We start from the raw sequence: 25,898 nt of genomic DNA on the forward strand, positions 1-25,898 counted from the left end.
GGTAACACAGAAAGGGATGATGTCTTTGATGCTTGAAATCTTTGTGCTCAATGCCTCAGTGCACACAGTGAAAACTTGCTCTCAGACTTCCAGCAGTGAGACATGGGAAAGAGAAGGACAGCCAACAGCATGAAAGCAACAAGTCAGGGGCTACTAAATTTCAACATATTCCAATCCATGGGGATTATCCAATGGGTCTGAAAGGGATGCTTGTTACCTCAGTCAGGCTCCTGTATAAGATCTAAGAAATATCATGACAACCAAAGCAAGTCTGACAACTGAAAAATACTAAGCCCATCTTTAAGATTCAAGACATGCCCATTAGAAAAAGGCAGTAAGTAGGACCTAGGAAATCACAGGCTGCATCACTCCTGCCCTGCAAATGATCAGGTCCCTCAGGATCCATTTTCAAACACAGGAAGGACAAGAAAGTTATCCAGAACTTTCAGCCAAGATTAACAAGGATAGATGAGTTGTTCATGTTTGAAACGACCATGATGAAATGACTGGCTATGTGAAACAGGAAAAAGCAGTGGTGGTTACATACCGAAATGTATTCAGCATAAGGTTTCTCAAGCAGCCCCCTAGAGTACTTTCTTTACTAACTCAAGTACAAGGCTGGATGAATGGCTTAAAAGCCAGCTGGACTCAAAAAGCAGCAGACCATAGCTTGAGATCTACATGGTACTCAATAACAGAGAAAGTACCACCGGGGGTGATTTTGGGGCTAACAGAATTCATTAAATAATTATTATAATGATAACCTCTGCACCTTTCAGAACAACACTAAATTAGAAAAGGTGGCTCACAAACTGAACAGTAAAGCTCCAATCCAAAATTTGCTAGATTTCCAAGTGCTGTTCAAGATTTATAATCATTCTTGTTGTGCATAAATAGTAAAATATTTAGCCTCTGATGCCATCCTAAAATTCAATAGTATTTGACACAATAAAGGCTCTCTTTCTTTGATTGGAAGGTGATTTTATATTCTACAGAAACCTAGATACTATAAACCAAACAAAAGTCAGGAAAGTTATAGGGGTAAGTTGTGTAACTGTGAGCATATCTAAAGCATATTTGTAGACATCAAAAAAAAAATCACCAAGCAACTCACAAAAACCCCCCACAACATAAAACAAGTATTATTTGTGATATTTACAACCCCACAATAAATTTTTTATGCATGAAATGGCCTAAGTAAAAAGCTCCCAGATACATCTCATTTTGTTTGTAAACACAACTTAGAAAAGAAAAGCATGGAAAATATAATGAATTCACTTGCACAGTACATACACATCCCTGTATTTTTAAAATGCACGTTAACACTGGATCATCTTTTTGTAAAGGCCAGAAAGTATTTCAAACTGATAGATTTAGAAAAGCTGGGAAGATGTGCTTCAAAATATATTTGCTTAACTTACAAGGCAAATATTTCATATATTCCATTATGATTTCATAATTTATTTTCAGTCTTAATTTTTAAAACTCTACACCAAAAATGACAATTTTCTAGGTGTAAAAGCACTCAGAATAGAATAAATCTGAAGTATACAAAAGCAGGAATTACGTTTCCTTTTCAAACGAGTTCTGGCACATGCAGTATTTAGTGACAGGTTTTTTTCAAATGAAGCCTGAAGTTAATCAGTATGTATAAACAACAGATATATTTACATTTGTATCATAATTGAGCTATATACAAAATGCCTCACACAACATTTTTGGAATTCAGACAAAGTATTTAGAACAACAGTTCTTATAACATGGTTGTTCTACGCCATGGCTGAAAGTGGGCATGTAAATAAAATTCAGACATCATACACAGATCTCAAAAGCAGTGACAAAGATTAGTTCTATGATAAACAAAAATCTATTAATAGCATCTAAGACAATGCCAGAAGTTTGATAAAAGTATAATGAGAAGATGCTCTATTTGAGGAACTTTATGCTAAGAATCATAGAAATAATTTCCAAGAGAACTAAAAAAAAATAAATAAACCCACTGTGATCTACACTGTACCATGTTTATTTTTTCTCAAATAATATAAAAAAGGGCTCCCAAAAATTATTTCCTTGTAACAAAAATGGACGTCAAGAGAGGTTTTGCGTATTTTCCACAATGCCATTACCATTACTGAATATTACTTTCAGCAGTACATCAACAACGTAGTGCAGATAAAGCATGAAGCGTGGTTTGTTTCAACTGAATCAAAAGATGCAGTAACCTCTTCAGGCAGGAAAAGAATACTTTATTTGTAATATATATTCTCATTATATCTTGGCAGTAAAATCTGCATGAAATAAAACTAAAGCAAAACAAACCAATAAGGTGAAATGATGCCTTACCCTATGCCATGCTGGGTGTAAGGTAATTATTAAGTTTACCAGTTTCCTAAACTTTTGTTACTGCTCTTGTTGGACACTTTCAGCCGGATCTGCTCCACAGTGTACAGTTCCTTCTGCAACACGTCAACAAACTGAGCATTTAGTCCAGGCAGAAATGAAACTACTTTTAAAAGCTATTAGTAACAGGCTTAAATGCATTTCAAACAATGCACTTATATATATATATATATTCTGTCTTCAGAACATGAATTTGGGAAGAAGATGAAATAAAAGACTGTACATCATTCTGCATGACTTCAGAACTACAAAGAGTAGATTTGGCTTTTCGCCTTTTTAATGCTCATGGTCATTCTGAAATGCCCTTGCCCCCTCCCTATTCCTTTTCACTATTTTTGTCCCTTCAAGAAAAAAATAAAAACACCTCAGAAAGCGAATGTACTGACTCATTGGAATGATAGACATACAAAAGGTAAAAATGACAAGATACAAAGAAGTTAAAGAATTTTATTTCAAGAAAATTGCGTTGTGCTTGAATCTGTGACTGTGATTATTTGATTTCTGAGCTCTCTCCCACTTTTTCTGGAGAACAGAGATAAAACTGAAGTATTCCAAATGAGGACTTAACTATTTTATCTATTTTTAATAAATTGGTCAAGATAGGTGAATGACAGCATGCAACAAAGAAAATATATAAAAACTTAAACCAAGAATTTCAGCCAAAAAAACCCTGGAGGATTAATAATCAATACATACTTGATTAGTTAAGTCATAAACCCAGTATTTTTCTGCTTTTAGAATAAAGTGTTTCTAAGTATGCAAAATTAATACATTGTAACCATAATCATACAAGCAATGCTAATTATGGTTTAGCATTAGTTTGTTATTGCTTGCTGTTCATACTTTTAAATTGACACTTTTCAGACAGCTTTACTAATATTTTCATTAATCAGTAAAAGAAAAAGAAAAAAGCACAACCAGCCTTCACCTATTTAGTGTACTTAGATATTTATGTGTATCATAGAGTGAGGTATATAAACATAAACAAGCACCTTAGAGGCCTCTTTTGTCTAGCTTGTGTTCTCTGCCTCTCAACTTGTAAGCAAATTGGACAGATGCCGTTTTAAAGAACGGTTCATCTCTTATGACACTGCACATGCTGATGCTCAAATATACCACCAGGAAGCAAACAGGAAAAGAAAAAACACATCAAAACACCCTGAATAATGATTGGGGATGATAAAGGTCTTCTATCCATGTATTTTCAAAATAACAAGTCAGTATCAGAGACATTTCATGACCATAATAAATAAACATCCTCTGCCACTGTACCATTACAGTAGCTGAAAGTTTACTAAGATACCATTTTCCAGTCACTTCCCCTCTCAGCTTCACTGACTTAACCACAGCAAACCTCTCCTTTCCACAGAGGCTTCCTATCCACAACTCTCTGTCCATGGCTCTTTAAACAGTATTAGTATTCTCCCCACTTCTGACTACCATCCACACAGTTTTCTTGTTCCAGTGTCTTTCTCTCACATGCCTTTCTTCTTTCAAGTCCTGGAGCTTGAAAAGTCTGTATTTTGCTGCCTCTCCACATGAGCTTAAGACTGTCTCTCAATACTGTTTCTGCACATTTACCATTCGAACTCGGGTTCTTCTTCGGCTTACCAGTCTCAGTCCCACCAATCTCCATACTTGGCGGTAACTGCCAGTTTTTTTGCCCAGACAGCCACAGCTCAAGGGTTTCTCTGTCTAACCCAAGGCCCTGTTCATACAGCAATCTGCATAACTTTGGCTTAGCTTTATGGAGGAAAACAAGATGTAATAAAGGAGAAAGACAAACTCTAATAGGTAAGCACAAAAATTTGTTGTGTCTGTTGATTTGAAATGGTATGCACTAATGACCCAAGAAAAAAAAAAAACACCCCACAAAAAAACAACACAGAAATTACAACCCCTGAGAATACAGTGGAGAATCTGAAGATGACATTCAGCAAGATCAGGACTAGCCTGATCCAGGAACAACAGAACCTGAAACACCTTCACCTTACCAATGCCTGCCTGACCAGCAGATTCATTAGACATCTGCATTCATACTATGTGTATGATGCTCATAATAAAGCTTAGCCTAGCAACATGTTAGTCCTTACCAGAAGTGAATATGCAATTGTGTATTCCTGAGTTATGAACATTCTGCTCGTACCTCCCTGAGAATGACAAACAAGTGAAGTGACCCAGGAGAGTTACACACCTGCCCAAATTCAATGCCTCATATTATTCTTCTTGTCTAGTGTAGCACTTGTCCAACCTCCATTTGAATCAAACAGACTTCAAATCAGTCACTGACACCACTGTTGACCACTTTGCTCTCAATTTCTCCACAAGTCCTGCAGCAACTTAGTGCTCCAAGGCAGGGATAAGCAAATCAAAGCTCAGATGACAAAAGATTTAAAAAACGCTGTACTATGACTCTGCTAGTTACGAGGGAAGTATTCCACTCCCAACATTCTTAAAAGCTTCCAATTTTCCAGATTTCATCAAACTGACATAGATATATTTATTCTTTGTCCTTGGGAAAGAATAGGAGAACTTTGCCAAAACTCAATTAACTGATCAAAAACTTTGGTTCACTTCTCTTCTTAAAGGCCTATATGTATATATGTTGGGGAGGGGCGTGCTGCCATAAAGTTTCAAAATAAAGTAAGTTTCAAAATAAAAGTATCAGGTCTTTTAACAATATAATTTATGTGTTTCCTATGGTGGGAGGACCAACTGAAAAAAAGGAAAAATATTAAAGTTTCAAGTATTATATACTATAAACCTAATGCATGTTTCCGTTTCCACAAAATGCAAAGCGCATACTGTTATAAATACCCAGCAATCAAATGGGCCAGCAAAGGCAAGTTTCTTTTTTAAGGTGTCATTTGCTTTCAGAGAAGAATCTGGAGGAAATGACAGTAAACAGGAACGTAGCATGTGCTTAACACTGTTTGAAATCATACACTGACCACTCCAAATACACACGCACATGTGCAGATATACTTATCAACAGTCTACACACAGTTACGAAATACTATCTACAAGGTGAAAAAGAGGCCACAGTGGTTTTGGTATAGCTTAGAAATTAATGGCTAGTTCACGCAAACTGTTCAGATCAAGTCTTCAAGGAACTACGACCTGCATCAGACAAAAAACTTATGGTTAGTAGTCTTCTGCACTCCTCTGAAAGCCAGCTTGTGTATTCCCCACTTTTGTTTTGAATGAAGGGGGAGATCTTAACTCTTAGCATCCGTAAAACCTGCACCCACAACCCCACTTTGTAGGGTACACCACTACCCACCAAAGGTGATAATTTAGAGTGACTAATCTCCTGTCTTCACATTCTCTGTCCCTCGGGAAAAGGACATTATCCCTTTAGTGTAACACTGCTAGAACTTCACTCCTAGCAGTTCTAACTCCTTCTCTGCAGGAGAAGGAGTTTTAGAAAGAAACAGTGTCGAGTTTGAGCTATAACATTATTTATAATTTTCTGGGGTTGAAAGGAATTGGCAAACAGCCCTTCCCAGTTGAGTTTTGGGAGTTTATGTGTGTGTCTCGGTCCACTGCTATGTCAGATGATGCAGCTCTTTTAATGCAATTTGACAGGTGCTCACTGAAAGCTATTATTAAATGGAATGATATCCTAATGCACTGAATTTTGAAAAGCATTTTAAAAAGTCACTTTTCAAAGAAGGCAGAGGAAGGGGCTGGAACTGGGATGTCTTAACTTAACTTAACTTACATAGTGGAGCCTTCCACCAAGAGAGAAAACTTCTAGTGGAAAACAGTAAGCATTAGCACTGGTGGTTCTCTAGTATGTTGCTCAACCTTTTAAACTACAATTACAAACTACAACTGCAACACAGTTTTCCAAAGACATGGATTAAATAAACAAAATAACTGAAATACTTTCTCACCCTTAAGTACTGTTCTCAATAACTCACTATATTGACTACAGGAAGATGTTTCTTTTATAACAAACCAAATTTTTTAATAGTTTACTTCTATGGACAATAAATATGCTTTATTCCTGAACTCAGCACTGGTGAAACTACCCCATGAGCACTGTGTCCAACTCTGGGCTTCCCAGCACAAAAAGCATAATGGCGTTACAGGAGTGAATCCAGCAAAGGGACTGTGAAGATGATTAAGGGGCTGGAGTATGTGTCATACAAAAAGAAGCTGAGAGAGCTGGGTTGAGAAAACGTATTTCTTAGTGTTTCAGTGAAAGGATAAGAGGCAATAGGCAAAAACTGAAATACAGGATTTTATTTTTTTTTGAATCATAAGAAGAATCTTTTTTTTTCACCATGAGGAAGAACAAACTGCCCGGAGAGGCTACAGAGACTCCATCCATGGAGATACTCAAAACCCAGTAAGACACTGCCGTGAGTAATATGCTCTATCAGATCTTGTTTTGAGTTAGGGGACTGGGGACTAGACCAGCCCTAGAGGTCTCCTCCAAACTCTATTCTGTGATTCTGCTTTTGATAAAAGCAGAAGTGGTTCAGAAAAGCCTTTCAGAACTGAAGAAAATTAAACTCCTGCCGTTTACTTATTGTTCTTTAATGTGAAAAACTAAGATTACCACTGGAGTTTTAAAAGCCCGCTGGTTTTCTTATCTCTTTTTCACAGCAAGTGTTATTAAAAGAACTGTCAGTAGGTAGCAGCAGACAACAGGCTGTTTTTATGTAAATTTAAACATTTTTTTACTAAGACTGGTTACAAAATAACACTATTTTTTTTCTTTTCATCTGCTCTGCATTTTAAGATACTATACTGCTGCTTTCCCCGCTTTTTCCATACCAGTGCTTGTACAATCTCTCAAAAATGGAGAAAAACTTCAGTTAAATATTACTGGATTGATTCACATCACACAACTGGACTACTAAAACCAGCACGATTGTTTTTACTCATAAGAACAAAATCTTAACAGATACTACTTTTGGTTTTAAAAAAGGACATTTTAAGTATTTTCTCCTCAAGTGCTTTTCTTAATATCCCTCCACAGACAGGTAGTTTTCAGTCTTCATCAAGCTGGAAAAATCTAAGCGTTGCTCTCTTTTCCTGTCAATTATTACAAAATGGTCTTCAATACTGAAGCAAACAGCTTTATAAATAAGGTTATCCCTGGCACAATTTCTCACGCTGTTAACTGAATCCCATTTGTTATTCTTTCTGAACATCTTAAAAAAATCAACTATTCCTTTTTAGTGCCAATTTTCTGGTCACATTTTGTTCCACCCTCAAATCACTTCAACTTTCCCCTTCTCAATTTCTGCATCATCAAATGGTAATGCAAAATATACACTGTCAGGAAGTTATGTTCCTAACAGTTTCTACACTAGATTCTTTCTAGTTCACTACTTCGAGGTTTACAGAATTTGTAAGCTGATTTCTCCTCTATGTATTACTTGTTCTCATTCTCATTGCCCAGTTACCCCTTCTTTTGCCTCACTTTCCTCAGTTTCCTAAACACTCCCCCTTCAGCAGCACTTCCATATTTTCACCTTTTCCCCAAAATACTTTAAAAAGTATAATTAATTTGAACAGAAACATAATTTAAATATCCTAAATGTATAAAAAAATGATGATGTGGATTGCTCTGGACTTGCACAGATTCTTGCCAATTAAACCAGCTATGTATTCTGTTGCACCTACTTAATGTCTAGTTCAATAAGCATTTATAATAAAACACACTTTCAGAACATTTTTCCACATCCCACCCCATGTACTCTGAATTCTTATACACAAGTTAAAGGACAGCAAATGAATATAGACTCCATTACCTCTAAAAGAAGCTCTACAAAGGAAATTCACCATCTCAGTGGACTTCACAATTTCACAAAGTTTAAAGATGGCTTCTTTTGTTTGTTTTTATTTAATTGCCTTTTACCAGGTATAAACCACAGAACTGTGCTTATGCTAATTACCATGCTCTCCATTAGATACCAAAATACAGGCAGAAGTCTCATCCATACTCTTACATTTTATTCACCTGGATTGCTGAGCAGAGATGGGAATACTTAAATAAGCAGCACATACCACAAGGTCCAAAGAGACTTCCATTTGAGGCCTGGAAAGCCTTACTAAAGGCATACTTACATAACATAAGATTTATTTCCTCTCCTCCATTCCCCTTGGTAGCAACATCAGCAACCAGGCATAATTTGTCTCTGACGTTTAGTAACAAGAACACTTTAGAACGCTCTTCAAATTTATGAGGTCTTTAAACCCAAGGATAAACCTTGGCTGCAGTTTACTCTGAAGTATGTATTTTTATTCATACAGTATTACCAAATTACAATCAAGTTGCTCCTATGCACTTTTGGTGCTGCTATTGCTAGCTTTTACTGCTGTATTAAATTGTTAGCAAACAGCTAAAGGCTGCCAAAACAATTTCATCACATCTATTTCATTTTTAATACCCTTTTGTAAGAAACAGCTCTGAAATTATTGTTAATACATTATGGTCAAATAAATGTCAACAAATTGTATCATTTGGGTTACTGTCATTAGGATTTTTACAATTTTTTTTAGACTTTATTAGAACATTACTTTTTAGAATTTATTAAGTTAGCTATCAGTCCACTACTACAACTGAATTATAATTGTATTTATTTCCAGCTATTTAAGCTAAAACTAAGCAGTTCTTCAGCTTCTTAAGTATCAGCACCATACTCACCTTTAGCTATCACTACAATTTCCGCTTTCTCTCAAAACTAAAAAACCTCATCGCAACTGCTTTAGCAGATATGGGATGGTAAAGCTCTCCTAAAGTCCTGAAGGTGCAAACAGATGCCACACAGTTTTCCGAAGACACATCCAACCCTTAAAACCCAATTGTGCATATTAGCTTTCAGGAAGAGTAAGGATATACTAGTCTGTATTCACTTTTAGCTACAAAAATTTAAATTACTACAAACTGAGGTTCTCTGCCCAGAACTTAAAATTATTTTGAATTTCTCAAAGCCAGCATGCCTTCTCGGCCAAGTAACAAATAATGTGACAGCAAACACGTTTTAATACATATATATTTTCTCTCAAGTAAGTTACTGCACAAATGAAACTCTATGTTTATTTGAGGAACTTCAAACTAAAATATTTTATTCATATTCAGATGTCTCCTCAGGGAAATAGAGTGACTTACAATGACATCAACAGTCATCCAACAAATTAGGAATGGATGGCAGACGGATAAAATAAATTAGGTGCCAAGAAAGCTTTATACATCCTTAAGAAAACAAAAGCAAAAGCTGTGGTTTTCAAAGATAAAACTTCTATTCTGTGCTAGAAACAAGCAAGGCTTTTCATCAGTTCTGAAACAGGAAATCGAAAGCTGCCAAAGGATGCATGAACCGCACTTAAGACAAGCAGTTTTTCTGCCGAAGTGTTTTTACATTATTTCAGATGCAGACAACCTCCTGTATGACATCAATGGGCAGCATTTCTGTTTTCTCACTCCATAAAAATGCCTTTTCCAAGTGACAAGTGCTGACCTTTCAGTGTACTACATCTGCTCATGCTTTGCTCCTTTCTACAATCGTTTCTAGTAATATAGATCAAGAATGACAAGCAAAAATAAGTGCTGTGCTGTATAGCTGATGTGCCTGCATTAGCTAATTAGAAAGGATGCTTTACTGAATTATCATATTTGGTGTGCAAAAATTAACCTTAAAGAAGAAGGTGCTCAATATTGATGCTGACAATAGATACCTTTCCCTTCCCCCAAACCCAACTGCTATGTCAGAAACAATGTTTATCTAGAATGGCTTCGGTTTTGCCTTCAAAAGAAATGGATTTCTCTAGTAGAATTCAAATGCTTGGCCACCCTTCCTCCAACTTTCTTAACCTAACTTTTGTTTCTTTTTAATAAGAAAAGGGAATGTCAGCAAAACAAAATGTCACCATTAAATCATTTCACAGCATTTTGTGCCAGAAACGTAATGGAAAATGTGCACATCATGGGAAAGGTTACTGTTCTTCCAGAACATCTTTTCACTTGGTTCAGAGCTCATCCCTCTACATAACTGCGCAGGCACTACTGATGGTTGTTCTCCCTGGGCTTAATTTGGCAGTTGAAGGATTGTGGCATTTTCAGGAAACCACAGTGCAGTGATTTTAGTGGGTACCCAGCTGAAAGTGATGCTATGATTTAGAATAATTACTCTGTTTATCTGCAATGGTAAAAGTCAGTTACTGCACCATATTCCAATGTCATCCTATACTTTACTGTATATTTTCCTAATACGGCATCACATCAGATCTCAAAGTCAGAATCAGAGGGACATATTGTTCATGTTCCTCAATAGTAAATACACATGAAATACAATAGCATTACCGAGTTTGACAAGTGGGGGGAAGATTGGGGAAGAATCAGTTCAGCCAGTTAATCAAAGAACTGAAAATTAATTTACACTTGACCTTTGCATTGTTACAATCAGTGATATGAAAAAGGAAACAGACCCATATTACTTTCTGCTAAAAGCTTTTAGATATTCTGGAAGAAAACATACACTTCTCTTTTTTTTCTCTTGCATATCCTTTCCACACCTTTCTTCTCAAAACTAAGGGAAATTACTAGGCCTTCTCAAGATGAGGTCAGAGAGGCTTAAAATTTAGCTGTAACCTGAGTCAAGACAGCATGGCAAATTCTTAAAATTGTGAGCTTCTCATCTCCACAAGACAACGGTACCCAAAAAAACATTTGTCCAAACGAAAATATAAAAAAAAAATTAAAAAAAGACACTTTAAGACGAACAGCAAGATTCAAAAATGCATTCAAGGGGTAATTAAGTACTACCTTAAACATTCAGGGATACTGAATTCCTGCCTTGATAAGGAATCTTGCCTTTGGCATTTTGAATGGCCTGAAGCAAATCAGATTTAATTTCATTGAGATGAAAATGTAAAGGAATCACACAAAGCAGAAGTAATAACAACAATCTCAACTGCTGCAAAGGAGAAGCCAGTTTTATTGTTTGCAAGGCAAAGCAAAACCTTATTTTAGCCTTGGATATGGTATACATGACAAACATCCAAACCCCCAAATTAATCAAAATAAAATAACAATCATGTCAAAGAAAATAAAATTAATAAGGCACAAAAATAACTGAAAACCATATAATTCTATTTTATAAATTCCTAAGTTTTGCTTACAGGAAAAAAAACCAACAAACTTTAAGGTCATCCAATCTGTAACTTCAATAACCACACCAATAGAGAGCTAAAGTAACAGCGACAGTAGACAAAATGAAAAATCTAGTGGATGTCAGCACTATGCTGACTTACAGTAACAAGAAATAAAATGTACAACTCTAACCCTTTCCCATAAAAAACCCATTCTGCAAAATGCTTAATACTAAATTTCACCATTCTCAAATTATCTAAATACTATTATACCCCAATTATTTCAGCTACCTCAAAATAAAGTTCAATAATAGAACTCGATTTCCTGTAGTATATACTGCAAAAGAAAGCCACCTTTACTAAATATAATACTGAAGAAGCATTATGAGAGCAGGGTTTTATTGGCGGTTTCTGAAATTATTTTTCAGTGTTTATGTATTTAAAAGTATGTCCTCCAGTAAGTAGCTCCGAAATATCTTGGGCAACAGAATTACCAAACTAAAAAGAGCAATAGTTCATATACATATAGATTATCTATAGCCCCTGAGGTAATACTGCCATATGCAAAATTCTTGATTTAGACCCAAATCAGTAACCAATTGCAGGCAACTTTGATCCACTGATTTATTAATGAAAATGGTGCTACACTCCGTTTTAATCATGTGAAGAATAATTCTGGTCAATGCTATAAAAATTGACTCAAAATCCTTAAGCTTCCTGACATCTAACTGCTTTTCATATATAGGCTCCTTTGGTAATATAAAACATACTCTCACACTACTCCAAGATAAAATTTGTTTTGAATAGTGTATAAGCAGTTTTGCACCCAAGCCTCAGACCTCCTATTATCAAAACACTATACAGATTAACTAACTACAGATCAAAAATTGTAAAAGCATTGGTCAGCAGCAATGTAACAGTATGCATCACTATTTTGCATATTAAGATTTCATACTGAAATAGACCATAATATACATTACAGCTCTGTGAACAGACATTTAGTTCAGAAAACTGACTGCACAGATGCCCACTTGATACTAACTGTGAGAAGCCAAAACTGATGCTGCAACATAGCATTTAAATGGCTACTGTGTCCTGCTGTGGTCTTCTACCACATTACTTTAATACCTGAACACGAACATTCTCAGGTTATAAATTTCATAAGCATAAATTCCAGTTTCACGGCGCTGTAGCAATAGCTCAACTTAATGATATAACACAACTGAACTGATAAAGAATGTGACATTTGTTTTCTGAATATCCTGTATTATGAAATGCTCTGATGTGATAACCTTGCTGCACTGAAAGTGACTGAAGCAGTTTGGCCAGAATGATGGAGTACCTGACACATTTAAACACCAAGTGAATTGAATGATCTGATGCAATTCTGATGCTGGAAGAAAAAATTACTGAGAATGACCACATAAGTAAGGAGCTACTGACCCCATGAAGATAGATGTTTTTGCAGCCATAACCTATTACTGGTAACCAGACTGGGAAACAATTTGATACGTCATCTTTCCTTCACCATCACAGGTAATGTGATTTCATTTCCCTGCATCTTGTTTCATTCAAGTAATTTTTATCTTCTGAAGAGGCACCACACTCAATGACAGCTTTATCTAAAAAAGCTCGCTCATTACTTATAGAAAAGACAACTAGGAGATCATCTGCATTATACTTTCTTATTAATTCTTCCAAATCCTAGGAGTTACAGAAGACAAAAAAGTGCAAAGGTCTCTGATGCATGTATTTCCTAAGGCAGCCAGGAAAGTAATACATAAAACTGAAATTCACAGCTGGTTTGGGAACAGATGACAACTTTTGAATATATTTTCAAGTTGTAACATACAAATCCATGATTGCAGGACAAACTTATCAAGCAGCTGTAACTGAAGAACAGAACTATATTTTTTAAAAATCACCGATCAGATCACTTATTTACAAGTGGTCATCTAGTTACAGACTTCTAAAGTTTATGACACTGGTACACCATCTTTTCAGATCAGCAGACTTATACTTGTACCTGAAGAGTTCATAAACTTCTACTGTTCACAAAGGTTCTACAGATTAAAGCCCAGCATACAAGAGCTTGGCAGTCATTGGTCTACCATCATAAAAAGATCTCCTTCAAAAAACTACACTTTTTCACAGTATTTCAACAGGAAATGCCATTAAATGAAAAAATAATATTAAAAAAAAAAAATCTGACATCCTATCTGTCCCCCAGAGGGGAAAAAAACAAAAATAACAAAACCCCCAAACAAATATCACCCTTGCTATGTCTGCCCTTGACCAGAAAGCACTGGTAGGCAGAATAACCTTCCATGCAATTTTGCTCTCTTTTTCATGATGAAGGCTCAAATCTAAGCTTTACATAAAAATAACATAAGATGGCCTTGTGCACCTGGCTTCCTCATTCCGAGATAATGCAGAATTGAATAGAAACAGGTCTTTTAATCATGGCAACGTCTCCAAAATTTCTGGTTTGGGTCACTCCGATGCAGATTAACTCTTAAGATAATACAGTATGATCTCGAAGGAACGAAGAATCAAATCAGAGATGGAACACAAAATCAGTTTTCAAAGACCTGAGCTTCTGTTCTTTAGATGGCTTCAATTTCTGTGAGAGTCAACCATAAATCAGGAGAAAAAAAAATAATGTGGGCTTCAGCTCAGATTCTGCTGTCTCATTTCAGGAAAGTAACAAGTAAAGAAACCCTTTAGATTATCAGATAAATAGACTGGTTCCTAATACACAGAAAATTCCGGAGCCTGCCATGGACTATTTGCAGTACAACTTCAAATGTTCCACACATTTGCAGATTTAGGTAGCTGGGTACCCCAGATGCAGAGATGCCTTGCACTCTGCTTCTCAACAAGCACTGGAAGTCTTGCTACCAGACCTGTGCCTGACTTCCAGGTACTCCACAAGACAGCTTCACAACGCCTACAGTGTTTTTTGGAATATCTGCCCTAACAAGTGAATTTACTGAAAAATCTGTGGTATGCTACAGTAAAATGCAATGCAGCATAGGTAATTCAGTTTGAATAAAATCCTGTCAACAAAAATGTGCATTTGCCATGTATTATCCTTCTATCTAGCATAATAAGAAGACTTTTTAGAAGGTAATAAAATAAGGTAAATGACAGATAAAATTATCTAACAGGGAACTTAGGCAATTGGGAAAACTAATGTGCAGAATTAATCCCTATGAACTATAGGGCAGAAATAAACTACACACCTGAATGTTAAGTTTCCTTTCATTCAAGTAGTTCATTTCAATAAAATAATGCATTTGTAATCCCCTGTAAAACATGAGATTGTTGCAAACTGTGTCTGAATTACGTAACATTTTGCTTGTGATTAATCTCTACTTTAGCAGCCTTAAACTTCTGAAACAGCCGTAAATCATGGGCTTTCAATTACTAAGATGGATTGTTAACTTTGTTGCACTGCATTTAAAGTAATTAATAATTAATGTACTCATTCTGGAATAAACTTCAGCTCACACAGAGCTTCAAAAATAGCAGCTAACAGATAAGGAAGAAATCTTTAACTTGAAGGGTGGAATGCGCCTCTGAATGAAATATAAGAAATATAAATGCAAAGATGAACCTATAAAAGACAAATTCATCTGAGGAATATGGCAATTCACAGTTTCAGAGAGAAAATTTCCAGAGAATTCAGAAAAGTCTGACTAGAACACGCTTTCTGTCAAAGCCAGAATTAAACTAGATCACTTTTTGTAGCTAAGGACTCAATCCTTTATACAGTCTAAATTATCAACCTAAATTTGATACGTACATTTGTATCACCAGAATTACAAATGCTGCATACATTTTAAAGATTTTCAGTTACAGTATGACTTGATGACTCAAAGTTATGCCAAGACTCAGTTTCACTTGAGAGTTTTGCTTTGTTGTATTGTTTTTTTTCTGTAGTAAATAACACTGCATGTTTTTTTCTTTCTCCCTTCCTACTCTTCACCTTCCCCCTTAAGGCTTGCCTTGACAGAATGAGAGATACTGCATACGGAGAGTATTGCAATTGCTTGAAACATACGACTTAGTATGTTGGGAAAAATGAATACTTCCACATGTAGCTTATTTCCTAGTAAACATGCACCCTAAAAATAACATATATGCTTAACAATTTCTTTTGCAGCTTTACATTTTAGAATAGTTTATATATATATATATATAGTTTATAGCAGCATTCAAATCTTTAAAAAAAAATTTACTCTATACTCTTTCAAATACATGACTTAAGTATTTTTACCTTCTCTGTAATGCTGAATAATTCTCCTTCAGTTGCTATATCAATCAAAATAGGACATTTTAACTGACTACAAAGCATAAAAATTCAATACATAAAACTATACAAGAATTTATTACAATACACTTGTGCTTTAAACTGTGGGATGAAGAAATGCAATGCTTTTTCAGGGATACCTTTAACCTGGTCATATATGATTTTGCCCCATACGTAAACTATATTCTAATTTTATTCTGCTTTTCTCAAATCCAGTACTGAGATTATCAATTTTATATAATGCACTATATTCCTAAATATTACCCAGGGATGTCTTAAAGCCAGTGACTGAAGGTATAATACTATTTTTTTTAATAGCAGCAATTGTGCGGGCTGGATTATTTTTTGAGAAGTGGCCACTTCTAAAGAAGTGAAGTCATTCAAAAGTATTCCCTAGGGAGATTTTGACCTAGGTTAGACTGTGTATGCTTCTTTAAAAAAAAAAACCTTATTCTACATATTAATAGAAAACACATAATCCAATTTTTTTTCCTTTTAGCAAAATGGAGCAGACAGTAATACTGTGCTAGATCCACTTCTTGTGTACAGTCATTCCGACACTTACTCTGGAGTATGGGGCAAGATGGAGAGCTAGCTGAACTATTCATATTGAGCCACCTGAAATATGCTTCCTTACCCATGTTTCTACTAAATATGGTTAAGTTCTAGAGGGAGCTACAACGGAGATATTTTTAAATTTATTAGAGACTCATGCAAGAGAGTAATAAAGCACTCAGGAAACCTATAAAATGTCTAAACTATACACAACTTCAAGACTGACAAAAAGAATGAAAAGCATCATTACCTAAATGTTTTTTAAACCAAACAGTAGAGATTCCCTCTAAAAACAATTTATCCTTCAAAATTATTTTCCAAGTTTATTAGAAAATTTATCTTTCACATCAAGCTTTAGAAACTCCTGTGTTTCAAAAGAGGTCTTCAAACAAATATTTTCAATATTTGATTACTCCTTAAGATATAGCAGTATGCTGTTATAGGTACCCTCTGGCTTTACAATAATTTCAAGCACACATTATGACTCCTTTCAATGAACACTTATCTCTTTAAAAAAAAAAAAAAAAAAGCGCCGTGTCTCCAAGCGTTAAATCAAACCTATCTGCATCAAGTATAAAATATGAAAACCCTTCCAGATTTTACTATTATTCCTCTCAAAACTCAATTAGAGTTAATTCGAGTAAAAAGTTATTCAAAATCCACACCTGAATTACAGATACAGCTTTCTTACTGTCATTTAGAGTGATACAGATCAGAATTTGCCTCATTTGAGTAGATTTATTCAATTAACTTTTCACTGGTCGTCTCATTTGTAAATCTTGACTGTGCCACTCACTAATCTTGTAAAAGTTAAAAATTTCAAATGTATTAAGTTCAATAAAACTTACACAGATGTATAGAAAGAAATTTATAAAGTAAATTAACTGTGAATTCTAAAAACAAATATAAAATTGAAAAGTATCACAAAAAGGATCACAAGACTGATACTTTTTTGTGGACAAAACCACAAAACCTAAACTTTCAGTTCTAGGGCATGCTACTATACTGAAACAACCTATCTATATAATCTGACATCAGTGACTAAGAAGTACTGTCTTGGTATGTCTATAAAACACACATGGCAAATATTAGCAGGGAACATGACAATATATTTTAGCAAAGCTAAACTTAAGATATTCTCAGTTTAACCATTTTCTGGGTACAAAATTGTAGTCACCAAGGCAAACTTCAGCCAACTAAGGAACCATCATCATTCATCAGAAGGTAATGTACTTTTTTAGGAAGACTTTCAAACTCTCTCACAAGGAATTATTTAAAGATTTAAAACCATATGAAAGACAGGTTCTGTAAACACACTGCACATAGAAAAAATAATCCCTCAGCCATCCAATACTACACAGAAGCACCTAAAATGGAGTCTAAAAAAAGTGAATCTCCATTAGTCAAACAGTAATAACTGAACAATCTATGCTTTTATCCTAGATTCATTACTATACACTACACTTTTTAAATCATTCCTTAGCTTCCTTTTATCTTTATTCAGTTAGCAACCCCAAAGTGAGAGCATCACATACAGTTTATAAAAACCTAAAATTTTCAAAAGCAGATTGTTCAAGAGTCGTGTAACCAGCCCTGACAGAGGAAACACACAGCAGAAAAAGCTAGAAGGCCCATGAAGATTATAAAAAAATAATACTAAAACAATTCAAATTTACTAAGTACTTTACCACCATTATGCAATTATCAAAAATAAGCCTTCACAGCACTGAATAAAATTGCAGGTATTTATAGGAATTACCTGAAGAAAAGCAAGCTTTACATCTGGAATTTATTTTCAAAACTAATATGGAAAATAAGACAGATTAAAAAAAAATAATCCGAGAATTATGAAAAAAGGACTGGAACATAAGAATTTCCTCTCTCCTCCCATGCAGGATTACTATCCATTTCCAAGCCCAATTCTAAGGATGGTTTATAAGAGAAGTTATTGGATTCTGGCATGTAGTAGTCTTATTTTGAGCTCATCTAAATTGCTACTAAAATATTTTCATGTAGTAAACAAGACATACCACTAATTTTCTACCATATTCTTTAACTGCAACTTAAATATACAGTTAGTCATGGCATTTTCTCATCTTACCCTTTATGTCCTGAAAGGTGGTATTTAACACTTCTAGAAAAAGCTTGAAGAAGAAAACTAATTCACTAGCTTTTTCCACAGTAAAGCACAGTACATGGTGTTCCCAGGATTCCTTCCCACAATGAAAAGGTCTTCCTGCATCTTTCATTTTTTGTGTACCATAGGGCTGAAGAAAGCCCTTTATCTTGTCATGGGCAGTTAAAAACTGCTGCCATCAGTTCTCATGACTGTAACTGTACCAGCAATCACTCTAACATCCTGCCTCTATTTCAAAGTCTGGTACTGAGCAGGATCTAGGAGTACCTAGCAGGAGTAGGTTGCCTACGTATGAGAGTCAGTTACTGATGAGCTTGTACAGGCACTATGCCTCCAATTTGGAAATAAAAATACAAAATGGCATACAACCCTTACTTCCTCAGTAAATCACAGGCTGTAATTGATACTAAAATTAGCTGTTCTGAGTACAAAACATCTGTACCTGGGACACATCCTGATTCTACAGCTATTGCCTGCATGTATCACTGACTGACTTTTCTCACAACCCTCTTGAAAGAAATTAAAAGATGTATTTTGGAATCATTCCTTCAGTTAAAAACAACAGTTCCACCTGAGCTAAAGAGATCTTATCAAGACAAGTCTAGTTGAAGCACAGGGGACCTAACTATAACACTATTTTTATCTGAAGTTATTATGAGATCATTTTAATGAAAGCTCAGTAGATTCAATTGAAATCCACTTTCTGGTTGCTAAGCTCCAGTATTCTTCTTTAACGAATTGTGAGCAATTTCTACAGCTTCACAAAGAGGCGACACTGCTAGCTATAAAGTCAGAATCAGCAGAAGTTGCGATCAACAGCAGCTATTCAATGGCAGCTATTCTACACTTTAATTAGATTTCTCCACCTACTAGAAAACCTTTCAACAGATTTTTTTACTTCTGTTTCAGATAAGAAACATGATTATCAAACACTTTCATAATCTGCATGATTAATGGATGTATATTAATACATTTTTAAAAACATACATTCCTCATAATCCACATTTCAGCTCATAAAATTGTTAATGATGCTAATTTAATTACTTTTAGGATGCTCCTGTAGCTTTAATGTCATTAAATTACTGGTTTATCTTTCTGACCTGCTCCGGAACATTGACAATTCACCCTGAAAAGAGAAAATTATTTCTCTTCTTTTAGAAAAACAGATTATCTTGGTTATTTACATCTTAATTCACAGTGTAAATGTGTTTGGCAGGTCAGTAAGTGAATCAAGTCAATATTTTTAATGCAATGTTTCCCCTAAATAAGATTTTGTTCGTTTTAGTTTTGTTTTTTTTTAAGCACATCTTCTTTGTTATAATCACAATGACAAAGTGATGAAGATGGAACTTTAATTTCTTAAAGTCAGAGCATCAAACCTACCTGACTAGATTTTCATTGTCTCCAGTCCCTTTGCAGGTAGCACATTCAGTCCTTAAATCCTCTGACTTGGGTTTCTTTTGTAAAACAGACTGTCGTTGTCTTCTTTCTCTGGGAATCCGTTCCTGTGATATCAGAAAGCAAAAGAAAGGAATGGGGGGGGGGGGGGGGGGGGGGGGGGGTAAGGAGGGAAGGAAAGCAAATATTTCAATTATAGCACTGAAAATAACACTTCAGCCCAAAGTTTGATTTTTTTGTGAAACTGTTAAAAAAACAAACAAACAAAACACTATATTCCAACCTCGGGTTTTTCTTCTTCAGGCACAAAGCTTCGTTTCCGTCCTCTAGTTCTCTGGAAGAAAAATATATTTTAATTCAATATTGGATAGGAATATAATGGGTTTGCTATTTATCTATTATTCATAACAATAACAAAAACATACCATAGGAAATAATTTAAAGCATTAACTACTGAACCACTGCAAGACAATTATAATAACCGATGTCAGAACAACAGCTTCAGATCCTGGTTATAAACCTACAGACCTAACTAATAAGTAAATATAAATACATTTGTTGACCTAAGCATGTGAAGCTTTATTCTAAAGAAGACTGCCACCAGAACTGCGAATCTCCTACCAACTTTGCACAAACTTCCCAATGCTGAAATTCATAATCTGAATACTGATATGAACAGTATATTACAGCAAATTCCTTGAGCACTTGAAGTGCTCTTTTTGTAAGCCAAGTGATCAGATTAAAAAAAAAGCAATCAAAATTAAAAAAAAAAATCATTAAAACAGAAGCAGAAAATAATTCTTCTAGCTTTTGAGGAGTAAGCAAGAATTAAAGGTTTCAAACTGAAGCTTAGTGTAATGGGCATATGGCAGATGGTCATAAAGCTGTAGCATATACTAATTTATGACTAGTACACAACTGATGGAATGCACAATAAAAAAGTGGAAATTATTTCAGCATTACAGTTGGCCAAAAGGTCTAAATATCAACAGTGAGGAGGAAAAGAGGTTTCCATAGACTCTAACCGTAAACACCAAAGGTTTACAAGCAGCTGTATGTAACTAAACTCAACTCATGCGAGTCCAGTTTCAGTCACAATGCTTTTATCTCTCAAATAGCAGCATTATAACCCACATATGTCAAGTAACTGTCACAAGCTGACAATATCAAACTCTCTCCTCCTTGTTTAACAAGGAAAGAAAATTAGAAGGGATGCAAAAGGAAATTAAAAGCCTCAGAGACTGTTCCACTAACCCACAATGTCTGACACATTGACACTAATAAAATAAATAAGTAACAAAATGAACTTTTAAGTGCTTGTTTTTCTGGAGGAAATCATCACATTAGAAAATCATTTGTCTTATGCTTAAAACAACACTGCCTACTTATGATGTCTTCAAACTTTTTTTGAAGCAGCTGGTGTACATTGCAGAAAAAGTAAAAGCCAACTGATGGGAAAAAAAGCGAGTTTAAAATCACAAGCAACCATAAATTCAATTGCAAAGAAGCTAGGAATATCATGTTTCTCCTGTTTGGGGTCCTCTTTGAAGGGGATTTATCCTAGTTTCAAATTAAGGCTGGTCTCTATTTTAAACCATTTTAATTAAATATTTAAAATATGTTTACCTTATATAACTATATTCTAATAGTCAAAGAAAGTTCAACTGTAAATAAACCCATCACTTCAACGTAGCTATACCTTTCTACTAATGCATATTTTGACCTGCACATGTGTATAGCATACTGTTTGGGAAGTTTTTTTTCTTTTTAGGTAAGAGTTAACTCTATAGTAGAAAGGACTGTAACAGAACAGAAAACAATATTCTACCTTGTGCCTCTTTTACCATTAAGATTCTTTTCCACATTTCCTTAAAGACAATTTATAAAAATCTGTAAAAGCTTCTATTTAATACATCTCAATATTTACTATACATTCTATAATACAGTCATATAACTGAGGCGTTCTACCTTCCACAAGCCATACAGTAGATACCTAAGTGTACTGATTTATTACAGGTAACTGAGTTTATCAGTGTAGTATTAGAGATATTCGTGTAACATGGGCTACATGACAGCTGCATGTTACACAGCCCAAGGTCACTGTAATTTAAAACCAGACAAAAAAGGGTTTGATCAGACATCAGCACTGTAACTGCCAATTTCACTACTTTCAATCTCTGGCATTAGTCCTAAGTACACTTATAAATTTTGACAATTTTAAGCCACACAGGCATTGCTGAATGCAGCTGTATAAAGACTAAAAAGAAGTAGATGTAAAGGTACATGCCAATGTCAGCAGTGTTATGGTCCTCATTGCCTCCATGCTTAAGCAAGAAGAGAAAATAATGCATGCCTTGTACATTTAGAGTAATGCCATCTTCAAAACTGATATGCAATTTGGAAAAAAAGGTAACAACAACATTTTTTACCCTAAGTGTAAAAGAATACAAGTTAATAACTGCATTTTAAGAAGCAATGAATCATAGTCTAACTTCAGCAAGTGGAAACACAAGATCCATAAATAATCTAGTCACCTTTGTCAAGAAAATGTTGGTTTTCATAAAAAGCGTGATGTATATGACAAGGAATATCACATGAAATTATACTTGCATTATGCTTCCATTAAATTTCTAAACCTTCAAACATGCTCAACAATCGCTAGAAAACAAACATTAAAACCAGTATCTTTGACATACACATTTGTAGTAAATCTTTTATGCTTTTAAAGTAACAAAATTTTACACTAATGTTTTTCCAAACCTATCGTCACACATATTTCTTCCAACATATTGGCAATGCTAACTTCTTCACAAAATCATTACACTATTGCCAGCATTCACAATGGAAAATAACATCGTAAAATTCACAACAAAACATTGAATATTCTCTGATTTTCAACAACAGCCTTCCAGTAGTAAGGCATATGTGACTTTATATACGTTCTCACTGAAGTTACCTTACAGGTTCACCAAAAAGAATCAGATAAGCCTGGACTATTTTGTCCGATATTTTTCACTGCTGTTTGCCTCACCATATTGTATTCACTGTTCAAAATGCTTTGAATAATTTCTATCACTAGTGGGCTCAGAATCAGATTATAAACATAAAACATTAGAGCTGCATATACCTGCCATAAACAGATTTCTTATAAAAGAAAAGCTTAAATGAACAGTGTTATTGTGTATGTCCAATGATAATATTACAACTGAGACAAACTTGTTCATATTCAGAACTTATTTAGAAAAAGAGATGTTAATCCAGTATAAGATGCATGTAACCTGCATATCAGCTTAGAGATTTAAAAGAATAAGGACATAAATGGCTAAAAACCAGAATACTGACCTAAGAAATGAATAATGATGAAGCACAAATGATGCAATGTGATGCGGATCAAATGCATGAGTCATTAGGGGTGACATTTTTAGAATACATATGGACAAGAAATCAGTAGAGGTATGGGAAAAACATGATTCCAATCCACGGAAGGAAGTAGTGTACTCAAGACACTTCAAAAAATTAGACCATTAAAAAAAAAAAACAAAAAAACCTCCAGTCCAAAATGGAATTAAAGATGTTGTTGGAAGAAGAAGAAAGACTGAAATGGGAGTCTCCATTTTGGACGTGTAAAACTGAAAAGTAAAGGCTTCAGTTATCATATTCAAGTTGTTTATAAGCAATTCGGTAACAACTGGACAACAATATAAAACATGTAAAATTAGAAGGATTAGTTAATGCATTAACTGTATGATTTTGAATACTCTCAGAAAAAGAAATTCCGTACATGAGAGAAATGAAACACATTTGTAAAGGACAAACAAAGCCTGCGATGAATCCTACATTCTGAGAACAGGCTGGTTTTGCAAAACAGCAGGTAATTTTGTTTACAAAACAGTAAAGGAAACAAAGCAGCAAAGCCAAGCCCCAAAGGAAACAGTCTGTTTGCCACTGCTCATAGATGCAACAAGTTGACATATGAGTCTCCAAATATGAAAGCAGAATGGAGAACATAACAGAATAGGTGCCCACCTGACCCAAAACCACCATGGCTGTGACGAAACCATATTGCTACGCCTCTGGAAGACGCATGCTTTAAACCAGTGCATCCAAAGGCAGGAAGAGAAGGCAGAACATTCCCTTAGAGCAGTTTTGCTTTCTCAGCTGGAAGGAAAGGAAAACCAGCCATGATCCAGAACTCTTCAACAGACCAAAAGTGAGGAGGCAACTCCCAAGAGTCACAAGTATATGCTCCTGTTAAATACTAAGTGTTCACTGAAGTGCTCCTGGAGGATAAGAATTTATAGTGTCACCTACTTCATTTCTTCTTGTACATAAAAAGATAAACAGGAGTTATCGGTGTTACAAAGAAATGGAAAAGAATATGAAATACTGAAAGCATCTGAGGTCAGTGGCAATGGCTCAAGTCCACTCCACATAAAGTAAACTAGCATGGTTCTGGATGTGATCCACTCAGTCACTATTTTGCAGAAAATCAGTGGCGAATTGTGCATGGCAATTTCAAAAAGCTCTTTGAGAAAGTGAATTTAAGCCCAAGAGGTTAGAGAACAAAGATATTTAACAGAACCTAAGAGTCATTTAAAACAGCGATAGCAACTCTGCCAATATTTCAAACATCAAAATAGAATGCACTGCTCCCAGTTTCTCCTTTGCTTAATGCATTTACTGGTTAATGTATTTTTTTTAATTGTTTGCATAAGCACACAAAGGCAGCAAAGAGGCCCAGCACACCAGCTTATGCCATTTTGTCTGTGTGAATTCAGGGGTTTCACGATGTTAGTGTGTACTGCTTCTGCTAATAGACAGGAAAGATGATCTTTATCATGCTGGTGCTTCTATACCTCTTGGATGTCACAGAAACAATATCGTCATACATAAAGGGCTTTTCTTCACTGAGTTTCTGATACCACTAATAATATTGGTACCATGAAGCAAATATTACCCTTCTTCATAAAGGTGAGCACAGGAAATTCAGTCCGTACTCCAAGTGCTCCTGGAGTTTGTGGGCACATGATGTTATTATGAAAGTGTATTTTCATTTCTGAATTTCATATAGTTAATTTAAAACTAGTCGCAGATTTCAAACTTAAACATTGATTAAATTACTAAAGACATACCTGACCCACAAAACTACTGGTACTATAATTTCACTGATGTATAAAAAGTCTGTGGATGATGATTTGTGTTGTAATTACTAAAGGGACAAATATTAAGAACTTCAGATGCTTTGATTTTTGTAGACCTATAAATCTCAAATTCATTCTCTAAAATACAACATATTTGCTTTTTATTTCTGACTGACCAGAAGCTACACTGACTGCTAAAGAAAGACACATAGTTACATATACAATACACAGTGAAGATGACCAGTAGGAGATTGCAACCATGCTTTAATTCTGTTTCCCATCTAAATTCTTCAGGCATTTTCATTATCTTATGTCACCTTTATAGTTAGCACACTGATATTAATGATGTACTTCCACAGTTTTACCTTTTATCAAACAATTGTTCACTGATATATACCACACATACCAAAAACTTTTAACCCTCTCACTCTTGAAGGCTTTAACATGTACTTGTTGTTGAGAATCATTGCAAAGAAAGAGGTCATGTCATTTAATTACTACATGACTCTGATATGAAACATAAGCAGAGAAGAACACTTTCAGAAAACAGAATTGGGAAAACTTCCACTGCTACCAAAAGGTGACCTAATGAAATCACTGTGCTAACTATTAAAAGCATGCATAGAGCAAACTATTTTTCAATAGTTTTTTTCAAAAAAACACGTTGAAACTGCACAGATAATGTGATCTCTCTCCCCTGTTAAACACAAACTATGACCGTTTTTCAAAGATAGCAATTTTTAATCCATAATGTCATCCAATCCTTATTAAGAGTTCAATGTTCCAAGAATCCTTTGCCAATGGAAAGTTACAATCAAGCCAGCTGCAGAAAAACCCCTTT

At 35.0% G+C, this 25,898-nt stretch overlaps 1 protein-coding gene across 4 annotated transcripts in view; it reads right to left on the reverse strand.

Annotated features, from left to right (window-relative positions):
- The window catches only part of PHF14 (PHD finger protein 14), a 162,319-nt gene that overhangs the window by 75,307 nt on the left and 61,114 nt on the right, over positions 1 to 25,898 (reverse strand). For all 4 annotated transcript variants that reach the window (XM_057404730.1, XM_057403056.1, XM_057403890.1 and 1 more), the window contains exons 15-16: positions 20,200 to 20,250; positions 19,902 to 20,023 (exon numbers count right to left, since the gene is read on the reverse strand). In XM_057404730.1, the coding sequence (XP_057260713.1) occupies positions 19,902 to 20,023; positions 20,200 to 20,250 (173 nt within the window). The remainder of the gene's footprint in view (positions 1 to 19,901; positions 20,024 to 20,199; positions 20,251 to 25,898) is intronic.

Source organism: Pezoporus wallicus, unplaced genomic scaffold (genome assembly GCF_028554395.1).
Source record: "Pezoporus wallicus isolate ANWC-B61680 ecotype Strahan unplaced genomic scaffold, APGP_CSIRO_Pwel_v1 contig_7099, whole genome shotgun sequence".
Taxonomy (NCBI): domain Eukaryota; kingdom Metazoa; phylum Chordata; class Aves; order Psittaciformes; family Psittacidae; genus Pezoporus; species Pezoporus wallicus.